General features: G+C 37.2%; 1 protein-coding gene across 4 annotated transcripts; it reads right to left on the bottom strand.

Moving 5' to 3' along the window:
* Window positions 1–255: 255 nt before the first annotated feature.
* Window positions 256–3879, bottom strand: agt (O-6-alkylguanine-DNA alkyltransferase). Of its 4 annotated transcripts, none has more exons than XM_022838045.2 (5): window positions 3815–3879; window positions 3178–3475; window positions 2678–2855; window positions 2051–2150; window positions 256–544 (listed from the first exon to the last, which is right to left on the bottom strand). In XM_022838045.2, exons 2-5 carry the CDS (start codon window positions 3336–3338, stop codon window positions 390–392), a joined length of 594 nt encoding a protein of 197 aa, XP_022693780.1. In that variant the 5' UTR covers window positions 3339–3475; window positions 3815–3879; the 3' UTR covers window positions 256–389. The 4 variants fall into 4 exon arrangements, with proteins under 4 accessions (XP_022693780.1, XP_022693779.1, XP_022693778.1 ...); XM_022838044.2 differs by having other exon boundaries at window positions 3178–3496; window positions 3728–3818; XM_022838043.2 differs by having other exon boundaries at window positions 3728–3818.
* Between the last annotated feature and the right edge of the window lie 8531 nt (window positions 3880–12410).

Below are 12410 nucleotides of genomic sequence, written 5' to 3'. Positions count from 1 at the left end.
ACTTAATTGTTGGGAAATGGGAAGGAGCGGTCTTCACAGCAAAGTTGAAAAAAGGCACTGACTATTGATAGGAGCCTCATCAAGCTGGTTACGATTACGGTGGTAATGATGATGACAATATAAATCGTAATGGTGAAGTCGCACGCTGATTCTTTCGTACCCTTCATTTTTCTATTAAAATCAGAACCGTCTCATCCTGATAATACATACTATTATTACATAATAATATTACATAATAATTAATTACATAATAACCACGGTACAAATAGGTATAGTGTATTTTGTGATTGTAATAATAAAATATTGCTACATGCTTACATTTTCCAAAAACATATAATTAAAATATAACATAAGTGGCTGACAGATCAATAATAGATTACTTCGGTGTTTTAAGCTGGACCAGAGGCTTTTTTCTCATAGGCTAGAAGCCACTTTTTGACGTGGTCCCGTTTACCCCTGCAGTATGCGCCGGTTTGTCCTCCACTTTTGACTACTCGATGGCAGGGGACTACAAGCGGGAAGGGGTTACGGCCCATTGCGTTTCCTAAAATGAAAGATAATAATGCAAATTTTTTAATCGAGTTATAAAGTTGACTGCTTTCAGAAAATGCAAAGAAGTACCCGTCGGTACAACTAAATAGCATTAAGTGCTTATGCCGAACTTGACTCAGTTGGAATGAACTACTAATCGAGGGCAAGCTATTTTATGTGCATGTATTATATAAAGCTGACAAGCTGAGTTCGTTCCTATGAAATACAAAAAAAATGTGTTGCCACCATCTCAGCACCACAACAGCCCCAAACAACTAGTCTTTTGCGACTCTATTTGCCACGGCCTAAATTCATATTTTTTTTTCCTTTCACCATTTATCTCAACGTACCTGCTAACAGTTCGTCATGAAAATTTTGTAGACATAGTTTCTTCGGGCTAAAACGTTTCGTGTCATTCAAATTTCTACTCCTGAGACGCCATGGAAAACTACGTAGGAGTAAAGACTCAGTAAAACAACGCTATTAGAAACTGCAGAAGAAGCCATTTCTCTAACTCAAAGCACAATTATCAAAAGCTGAATCGACGATAGAAACAAGACTGAGAGATTTTGATATCAAAGTTTCAAAGAACAGGAATTATATCATAGACACTCAATACCACACAACGTAAACCAACTCGTCTGTCTTTAACTGAACATATCAGAACTAAGTACACAAAATGAAGACGCACTTGTTAGCATAACAAGCCACTGACTTCACTTCAAAATGCCTCTGTACGCCATCAAGGAGGGCACCTACTGCTACGTATGTACCCAATCGATAATACTCAAGAGTTGCCAGAGTGCACTTATTACCGGTCACGCTTTCTGGTACGACGCAGAACAATGCGCCTTACTTTTGAATCATCTCCGTCGACTGGGGTTGCTGTACATCGAGGCCATTCAATGAGAAATTTAGGCGCCTCCTCAAATATAACATTCGATTATGTTCTTTGTTCCTAAAACAGTCTGTTTAAATGCATAAACATAAAAAGTATACCGGGAAATGTGAAGGTCGCTTTTGCAATATCAGCTTTGACTCCTTCTAAAACTAGAAGAAGTTGGATGAAAATAAAGTCTACTGAAGTATCTAGCCTTCATTCCATCTAATGTCGCAACGGGAAATTGTTTGTGTAAATACGCTCCCATATAGTTTTGCATACTTAAGTAAGTTAAACTGATTCTCTAGCGACTAGCTATGCTATCTTATTAAGAACTAGAAACATGCCAGCCTGTAGTGCTTTTTTGCAGTAATACTTGATCATGTAATTTGTGTATCCAGCTGTATAAATGAATTTTTAACGCTGGCAACGATAGCTTACGTTTCAATGCTACTACGTATCAGACGGAGCAATAGCTACACACGGCAGGCTCCTCGAAAGAAGATGGGAAAATTATTTATGAAATGAGACTCATTGTTCTAGATATGATGCATTAACTCAACTGAGGTGATAAATATAATTCCGGCAATATAATTATAACTTACACCCGTGCCGGTCTAAGTATCCGAATAAACTCACCAACCGCTCTTGCTGCTCGAGAATTTCCGGAAAGATCACCGAGTTCAGCATAACTAATGGTTCTGCCAAAGGTAACTTCACTTTGCAGTGTCATCCATACCTGAAAAATTTTCGTTCCGTCACAATAATGATTATTATTAAGAAACTTCACTGAATACTCTGACACCTTTTTTTATTTAGTAATTTAGATTTGCCAGTAATAGCTGTCGTTTGGATGAAAAATGGAAAACCTAAGAGGCGAAAAAGGGTTCTTCGATGAACAGGGCCTTCATAGTGTGTATGATTTTTTTGTTAGTCTTTATTCTTTGCCCTAATTTACATGCAGCTTTTACGTTAACACTTTATATGATTACAGGGTACAGCGTTTAATGAAGCTGAATTTATATATCTTATTAAATTAAATCAAATCAAAATTCCCTGTTTTTACTTAGATCTCTTTGAGATCAACTGAGCAAAGAAACGTGCGGTGCCAAGGTTAAGGAGTACTCGGGGACGTTTCATCAGAACCCATGGCGAATTTACTAAATTATAGCTATTTTGTTATAATGGAGCGATAAAAGTGTAAAAAAAAAATAGACTGGTGCGAAACTTTGTATGCTCTCGTTTGGTATAAATCAAGCCTAGGACCTTTTTTGTGAACGGGCCATATGTTGAACAGCTGTTCGGACAAAGCTCAGGCAAAAGTGCCTGGCTTGTTTTTTTTGGATGTTCAAAATAAGTCTGCAGCCAGTCAACACAGTCTCGTATAGCTTTTGGTAGATCCAACTTGTCGCTTAGCTCACCTCCAACGATTGCCACTAGAATGCTAACACAGAAAAACATACGTATTTGGTATATGCTTATCTTAAATTCAGAACAGAGGTTATTAAAGCATTGCTAAAACTAACTAATAACCATAATACTCGTCAATTTGTAAATTACGCTATCCAGCTTTGGCTGTTGTAAGTTTACAATCATTTACTTTGTATATACGCAGCCCTCATATGAGCGTAGAGGACAGCAATATTTACATGCTATGGCTACAACCGGCAGAACTGGAAATTCTAAATATATATATATAAAAAAAAACCTGCCCTGACAAACTAGAAACGTAATCAGGTCGAGTGGACACTGTGCTAAGAGCTGACCTGGAGTCAGGATTCCTAGAGTCGGTAATTTCATCCTGGCTAATAGAATGAAGTCCCCGACTGCACCCAATAACCTTTAGAATTCCTATGGGCGTCTCAACCCAGCGGGTACGACAAACACCGATGCATGGAAGCCTTGAAGCTTGATTCGAAGGTGCCATCTATTATAGGCAAAAATAGATTTTTACATAGGAAGAAACTCCGACCACGACATGTTGAACTTCAGAGGTGTATCCCTATCAGCTGTCTACTGGTGCGAGCTACCAAGACTTCGCTTAAACTCCATCACATAGAGTATCTGAAAATCAAGCATTATTCACTAACACAGCCACCGATATATGTAAATGACGAAAAAGCATAGATGTTAAGGCATATATCTGTCTTGATTGGATGCGCCATCGCCCGCTGTCGTTGCGCTAGTTTCGCACGAGCTCATTTCATTCAATTTTTTCTCTATGTTTAACAAACGTATTGCTTATCAGATTTGAGAACACGTATCTTTTTTGTCTAACTGATGCAAACAAAATATCACAAACTAAAGAATTAATACATTTTAGGTGAACAATGCACAACCATATAGCGTCCACTGCTAAATCTACATGTCACATATAATTACACCGCCTACAGCACAACCTACTGTGCTGTATAAATATCTCCAGGTGCCGTGCTCTATGGTGTGTGCAAATCACACAATTCTCGGAACGTCTGCTGTTTCAATAAGCTAACCATGGACAGTCGTATTGTGTCATGATCATGCTATGCTATATATATAGATATGCGAGAGACAATTTCAAGTAAACAAAATTCAATGTTCTCCTTTCCTTCTTGGTGATGGGTGCATCATGATATAATTTTAGTTGTAACAATTTTAAAAAAAATAATATAATTTTAAAGATTACATTTATATAAACACTTTCGAAATTATGACGGCCTTTGTTGTATGTGTGTATGCACTTTTTTTGTTAGCTTTGTTCTTTGACGATATACGTCTGAAGATGAGCAGCAATATGAAACAGAACATCTAGATCAATTTTTTTGGAAAAGTTACCAAGAATTAATAAAACTTAACAACGTTTCTGGGTGCAGACATGTACTTACCAGAGGAGCTTGTGATAGCGTAGCTAAAACATCCGGCGCCGGGCGTGAGCACGAAATCGGATTTTCTATAGCCCTGGTCTTAAAAGAAGGCTTTGGGTCCCCACTTCCATCGAGACAATCGGAGTAATGAATCTAGCCGAATTCGTGGTCCATATGAAAATCAATGAGGCGGACAATGGGACCAGAAGCGACAATATGAGCAAAACTGGCAAATTTCTGTAGCTGCAACGCCTACCGACCTGCCCAAAAGCTCGACGCCTCGTACCCAAGAAAATGCCAGTTTGTGAATAGGCGTCCAATTCCCGACAAGGAGCGCAGTTTTATAACCCTCGCGAATGATCGCCGTCCCACTTCGGATTCCATAGGCAGCGCATAAATTAGGCAAATAAATAGAACGTTTTTTATTACCCGTTGTATGGACAATATGCTGAAGGTTATGTTATCCCTCTTAGCAAATAACAAAAACAACAGTTTACAGGACAGTTCTGTCCTTTTTGCAAGATAATCTATGGTGTGTATAGGACAGTAAACTGGTTACCTATTAACAGGAAGGATCAACTTGGGCTATAAGGACCAAAGAAGGACAAGTGACTAACGGTAAACACATCCGTATCACAAGTGAACTACCCCCTTACAGGACATAGGCTGCCTAATTAATTATTGTAATAGTTCTATCTACTGAAACATGGATAAAACACTGTACGGTCATCTGCCAGGCCCATAGCAGCATCCGTATTGGTTTCCATGCAGAAACTGTATCAGATTTAACCCGTCAGGGTTGTTTACACGGTGTAACCTATATTCGTCCGCACAGTATGTCAGCTGTGCAGATTATGATCTGCACAGTTTAACGAAATTTCACGTTGAGATTATCATAAAGCAGTAAAAAAAGATCGTTTTTACTATTACGCCATATAAAGGTAAGACTTCTACAACGCGCTTATCGTAGTGAAGTGTGCTGCGCTATTCAATCTATAGAAACTATAAGACCCTAACGATGTGTATTTAAATTATCTATAAACCGTAAATATTATTAAATCGTTCAGGCATAATTTCAATATCGATACTACAAATACGTATGCCGTCATTGGTATAATATTACGGTGATTGATATGCATGCACATAATTATATCTTCAAATTTACAGTTAATTGCTAACTTCAGGTTATTCAAACCATTTCAATCGAAACATTTATTTTATAACAGCGTGAAAAGACTACATTGAAAGTAACAAACAATGCTGTTCTTATTCAACTCAGCATTACGTCACGTCATGGCAAGCAGATAAGGAAGAGTTGATGAAATAAATAAATTGGTAGTAAAAGAAGCTCATGGCAGAACGATGCGTAAAAATGCTTACGCACTACGGTGTTCTTATACTATCTTTATACAGCTTTGCACATTTCTTAAATCATCTCGTTCATACTAAAGCTCGCTGAATTAAGACTATTAAAATCTATGTAAATAAAAAAAAAAAGAGTTTTTTAATCGTTGAGCAATTGCAGCTGTTTCGCTTTGTGAAGTCCCAGAACTTCTGTTATTACAGGCTTGCCGACTATAGGGCTCATTTGCTATGCTACAGGAATTACACGTGTCTTGATAAACGACTCGAAATCCCTTAATCCTATCAATATGCCCTTCTAGGCGCAGAGAAATCATCCACTAATTACAATAAAATGAAGCGATATTACAGTTACACACTTTGCAAACTAGCGTCTCGTTGCTATAACAATGGGTATTATAGAAAGAGAGTAGCTAACAAGAAACAACAAACTACCCATATATCTGGCAGCTGTGCATAAGATATGCTATTACGAATTTGGACACGCCCAGAAAAACTCTGCGACCTTGAGACAACTCTACGGCAACAGACCTTGAGTTAAAATTGCTCGTAAGTAAAAATAATGACCTCAAATAAAAATGCGTCCTCGCAGAAAAATGTTTAGTGACAAAGAAATAGGAGTGTTAATCTACGACATATTGTTCTATGATATTTTAATGTTATGGTAAATCTTAGAACCTTTTGGACATTAACATTTATAGTGAATCATGGGCCGATGGGAAACGTATAGTTTTTTTGCTAGTGGCCCTGTAAGGGGCGCATAATTAAAAAATAACAGGCTTAAGTGTATGTTTGACTCAGTAAACTTGGTAAATCTATCAACAAAAGAGTATTTAATGTAATGTTAATGTTTTGGTGAATTTGTCGTACGACCGTCTTGCGAAAAAACGTTCAGTTCAGCTCAGCAAACAAAGTTTAATATTCATTATCCGGATTTGGCAGTTAATAATTAAAAGATCTAAGGCGCTAACGCTTACGTCAAATAACTAATCCCTCATTCTGCTTTACACCTACACGCGGAGAGCAATAGATAAGTAATCAGGCAAAGCAAGTTCGCGAGCTATCTTATATTGCGCCCACCTGATGCGCGGTACTAGAGTCGCAAAATAAATTGCCTACCCGGATCTCTACCAATTTCCCTGCTCTAACAAAATCTACCATAGTGTAAAACCATCTGTCATAGTTGAAAAACAATTTACTGTAGGTGAACTTCTCAACGGGTATTACTATACATGACATGCTACAAAAAATGCGTTATTATAAAAACAGGTGAACCCGAGCATACGAATGAAAATTCACAAAGCCGAACTAGCTGGCATCCTAGTTTTTACTACCAACGAATTTTCTCCATGCACATGGACTCGCCATTTCCGACTTTAATCGTGCCCCGTTTAAGCTATCAGAGCGCAATGACGGTTTGAATATTTCGAACGTCGAATTAATATCGGCGGTGAAGCTAATCAATGAACAGACTCGGACTTCTGCGATGAAGGCAAAGCTTCTGACCCTAAAATAAGTGTAGCGAGAATGATCCATGGCAGCAGAAATGGTATTTGAATAAAGGCACACGATTGGGTGTGTTTGCAAATGCATAAAAGCATTTTGGAACACCGTCACAGTCAGAGGCCATGTGCTTGACTAAAAGTTGATTGTGACATCCTTGCCCCAAGACAGTCCGTAGATCACCTGGGGTTCTCAGATGCCAAAGCTTTCCTCTACTGCGACAAGTCAATAAAAAAACGGAAATAACAAGAGTTGACCGGCAGAAACGTGAACATCGAAACACTCTATTCTTAAAAAGTTTAATTTTACTTGGTTTTTTTTTCCTACTTTTCGACTAACAAATGCGATAATTAATACTCGTAATATTCGAACCTAATACGATATAATACAAGAATAGGTTCATAGATCAAGCATTTTTTCTTTAGTGGTTTCAAGTTTGTACTTGAAAGGTGCGTTTTCTGCATATTGGTTCACAGCAATTAACTGATGTTCAATGGTCCGGTTAACAGAACGGGATTAGTTAGCTAAAATTATCTATCATTTCTAAATCGAAAGCATCATCCATTGGATAAAAGCAAACATAGGTTATTTTATTCCGTTAATTCTTCAATTATGGAACTATGCGCAAAACAGGAGACTTCAAAAACCTCTCAGGTGGTTGATAAGAGCAATCTCTGTAAATAATCCATTAAACAAACTGCACTGTTGTTTATGGATTAGACCGCTCCAAACGCCCAATCACGAACAGTCTCGCAGCAATAGAAGTACGTGAGCCGTAACCAGCACAAACGATCGACTCGATTCGAAAATATAATTATCTCTTGTCTTTTCGCAATTATTATACGGACTCTTTGTGTAAACAAAATTATCGCCTACCTATGTTTTTTCTCATGCCGTTCGCGGGTCTGGTTTTAGTTGCACTACTTCCTCTGTTTAGCATCGGATGGGCAGGTAAATATTGACTTATTGCTATTAATTCACAGGCATTACCTTTACCAGATGTTTCAGAGTGCAAGACGGTATTACATCAAAGTGTATTATACTGTTCGATATGAACTACTTGAAACGATACACCGAAGAGGAATAGCAGAAAGGACAAGAACTATATTGGCTCACTTATAATCAGCTCTATTAAAAGCGACATTGATTATCTACCACTTAAACCCAAACATTAATAAGCTCTGCCTATAATAATAATAATAATAATAATGGCTATAATAAATATAATATAAGAATAATGGTAATGTAACCATTGATTATCCCACTGACGTTTACGTACTTCTTTCCTTCACGTGCAAGTACTTCTTTCTTAACGAAGGCATATACGGATTGGTAGAATAGTTCAATCCATAGGGTGGCATTTTCGCTTGTAACAACAGTCACACAATGGCCAGTGTTTGTTCGACGTTTCTTCATTAATACTAGTACTTCACTAGCCTCTTCTAAAATACCAAGCACCAATCTGTTAAGCATATAATTTAGAACGCCAAATAGCTGGCGCTGACAGTCAGGTTCGCTCGATGTAACAGCAAGATAAGCGAACTACATGGGGGTTCCTTGTACGGAGCAATGTATGCTTAGCATATATACCGGAAAGCAGATTAAGTCAGAAGTTCATGCTCTCTACAAAACCTAAACAACGCATTAATCATTCTAAAATAGGTGGAGGGTTAAAACGCAGCATCTGGAAGGTCAGCGATGAGTGTCACATCGGGTTTGTTTTTACGATTTTGTCTTTAAAGAAAATAAGGCATAGGCCCTCTTTCATCAACGCAGATGGCGAAACAATGCGCACAGAGCAACGCAGTAATAGAGGAACAAAACCGAAGCAGAACAGTAGGCCACTGTAAAAAAATATCAAGCACTGTTTTTAGACTTCTTGACATCAGTGTCTTACAGGTACTGCTATATATTATTTCGTTCATTCAATTTAGGCCAGCCAAAGCCATTCCAGCGAGTTTGACACGGCCATTTCCCGTTTTCACTGCCTGGTCAGCCATCTAACCCCAAACAATGTTCATATATAAGAGTAAAATCTGAATTCAGTGTTATTGAAAGCCACTGCATTGTATTTCTTACTGTGCTTAAAATTTTTTATGACCGCATTACTTTGGGTGATCCCTTGTACGCCTTTTTTGTCGCTCTTCCATATATCATCTTTTTTAGGTGAAGGTGCACCATGTGGCATTATTTGCAGGTCATTACTACAAAACATTCCACCTAGCAAGCTCTCCTCGGAAGGAAAAAAGATCTCCAATAACCATGGGAGTCCTCCTTGTACTGACGATTGACCCTCAGTTATCACTATAACATTCTCTCAATACTTTCCTAGGGAAAGATGACTTAGGTCTACGGTAAGGAACATGCACTCCGACCACAACTACAGTTTCAGACGTTGATACTCTTATGTACTATATGATTTTTAAATTATGTAAATTTTAAAGAACGTTCACATATATTATTATGAATAGTTCGCAGTGTTTCTGATAGGTTGCAGGCTTTTTGAACGCAGATATAACAACAATTAACGAAGCGGATAAAAATGATAAAAAGTTGAAGGTTCAAAGGACTATAGCAAAAGTGATACTCCATTGAGTGAGGGTGTAACAATCACATCGATAGGGTATAACTGCATGGTGCGTAATGGAAATTGCTAAACACGAAATGGCGCGCTGATCCGTAAAGCGTTTGCGATGTACCTTCCCCAGGACCGTGACTATATTTATTATGCTCTCCATACTGTCTCTACGTAATGGTCTTCACTTCAGAAATTGCAGCAGCCGTACACCTTATAAAGGTGATCAATAACAATTTGATAGTGAATTTGAAGTTTAATAATAGATAACAAAACTATCAGACTTACTCGGATGAGAATTATAGCATGTAAAATTCTCTACTAAGCATGTATCACTGACTAAACGTATCTGAATGTAAACGATCAACGACAATTGCGTCGCAATCCCTAATTAATAGACGATCAAGAGAATATGATTCATCTTATAAAGATTTGGAAAAATAGACAGTTTTCTGATTCAAACTTTGTCACACATAGACTTACCTGGCAAACTACCAGCGAATTGACTCGTTTCCTCGTATAAGACCTCATAGCAGAACTAATTATGAAACCAAATGGACATAAAAAAGGTACTCTCGTGGAATGTCAAGTCTTAACCTTAATTTGTTTCAGAGCATGTGTCGGGCGCGCTGACATTATACGATTGATTCACTCGTTTAAGCAGTCCATTGCTAAGCTCAATATGTTATGAAGCAAGTTACCAAATCTGCTGTTTATTTTTTACTATATGTAAAGAATTCATATATTAAAAGTATTATTGACTATAATTGGTTTTAGTATCCCATCTTCACCAGTGGTGTTGGCATTGATGTACCGAGCAGTCAGAGAAAAAAGAGATGTATTTGGAGCAGCAATTACTAAGCACGAGATGAGAATTGTTGGGTATAAGCCGTAAAAATGGTATAACAATAGCACTAATTATAATAATAAGTAAAAATACTAAATAGCGAAAATTGTTTAAAATAAATAATATCGTTTTTAGACTCATACATCACATAAATTAGTAGCATTCATTTAGCTATCTACAATAATATGCACGGTGCCAATCAAAAACGCTGAGTTCATTGTAAATATCTAGTGAAGAGAACTGGAAGATCGAAAGGAGCATACTAAGCTCTCAATTCAGGTGTTTTGGTGCAGCTACTTACTACGGATAGTGAATGGAACTCTGAGGTTGTCAACAGTTCGTTAATTTATGCTACAGGCGATCTCCAATTTAAGCTCGGGCTTGGTTAAGCCTGCACATAAACACAGAAAGGCATCTGGCTCGTTTTCGCGTTAAGTAAATAAGGCTGTTAATCAAAGGAGAGAAGGATTTTGTGCGTTTACAGGGTCTTCAACACAAGCCAAATAATCAAGTTTTAATAGAAAATAGTAATAGCAAATGGAAAGCGATGGATTTCAGCCATTACGACGAAAGGAGATTTATTGGTTCCTAGATACATACGTCAGTTCTTAGTAAATCGATCACTATTACAATGGGCAGAACAACGGCGATTAGCTGATTATTTATGTATGACTCTAAAAAACTATGTCAAATATCTCGAAACATTATAAGTAGTATTTTTCTTTTATTTATAATATTTCTTTTCTGACAGCTTCGGTTGTTTTATGTAAAAGCAAGCACTGACAGAATAATCTCCAAAATCAATTACAGCGATGATGATTATCTGTGATGCCTTGCTGCACTTGCATCCTCTGGAAAACATGAAAGTGTCAGATTCCAGAGACAATTATGTTGCACAGAGGTGTCAGAACATACCTAGGCCTTGCGCTAGAGATCTACTGCGATCGATTTGCTAGAAATAGTCCGCCAACCCTACAAAAATGTATCATGTCAGAATTGTTGCCGGTCTCGTCAAGGTCACACAGAATTTCTACCAATCCGTCACCCACGAGTAACCTATTATTTATTATTATTAATAACCTATTATTAAATGAAATTCAATAAATAAAAAATTCGTTGTTTATAGTATCTCTTTCATGTTTGCATACTGTTATTTACGATCAAATTAAGCATATGGAAAACGTTTTGTATTACATCAATGTAGTATAAAATTTAAACCTTCACTCGAAAAGCTGCCAAATAGTGTCAATAAAACTTCCCTATAAATATATCGTTCTGAGTTCAGAGACCTTAAATATCATTGTCTAGGTTTTTTACGAAATAAGTTGAAAATGTAAGGTTTTTTTCTGTTTCTTTTGCTGGTACTTTCGATCAGTTTTTACAGAGTATTACTGCTGAGTCATCGATGGTTCTGCTGGCGCTGTGTGTATATGGCACATAAGGTCAAGGTGCTTAAATATCGAAGAAAGCTATAGTTTATTATCAGTAAAATGGTCTCTCAGTAACTTTGTTAGACACTAGCAGCTCCAGTAAGTATATACGTACTTTTAATTGGTTGAGCTTATTATACGGCGATGTACATTGGTTAGAACTCCATCATATTTAAACACAGTTTTTTTTATCCACCAGGAGACTGCGCTTACATTATATTTATTCACAGCTATTTACTTTAATACCAGATTTGCCTTCCTCAAGCAGAGTTTACGAATAAATGAACCAAAATGATTTCGTCGATATTACATCGATACTTCTTCTAAACAGAACGAAAGGCATGAACTTCATTGATACATACATTAATCTAATAACAACAGAAAACTTCACACTTATCACTATAGGTTGATTGTGCCTATAGCTGATGGTAATTACATA

This window comes from Varroa jacobsoni, unplaced genomic scaffold (genome assembly GCF_002532875.2).
Source record: "Varroa jacobsoni isolate VJ856 unplaced genomic scaffold, vjacob_1.0 scaffold_740, whole genome shotgun sequence".
NCBI classification, from domain to species: Eukaryota; Metazoa; Arthropoda; class Arachnida; order Mesostigmata; family Varroidae; genus Varroa; species Varroa jacobsoni.
The sequence above is the reverse complement of the archived record's forward strand: the minus strand, read 5'-3'. Positions and strand labels throughout refer to the sequence as shown.

Coding starts and splice junctions, on each gene's coding strand:
- agt (XM_022838045.2), bottom strand. CDS start 3,338: ATGGCACCTTCGAATCAAGCTTCAAGGCTTCCATGCATCGGTGTTTGT. Junction 2,151..2,677: donor ATGGCCCGTTCACAAAAAAG/GTCCTAGGCTTG, acceptor AAAATTTTTCAG/GTATGGATGACACTGCAAAG. Junction 545..2,050: donor TCGAGCAGCAAGAGCGGTTG/GTGAGTTTATTC, acceptor CTTTCATTTTAG/GAAACGCAATGGGCCGTAAC.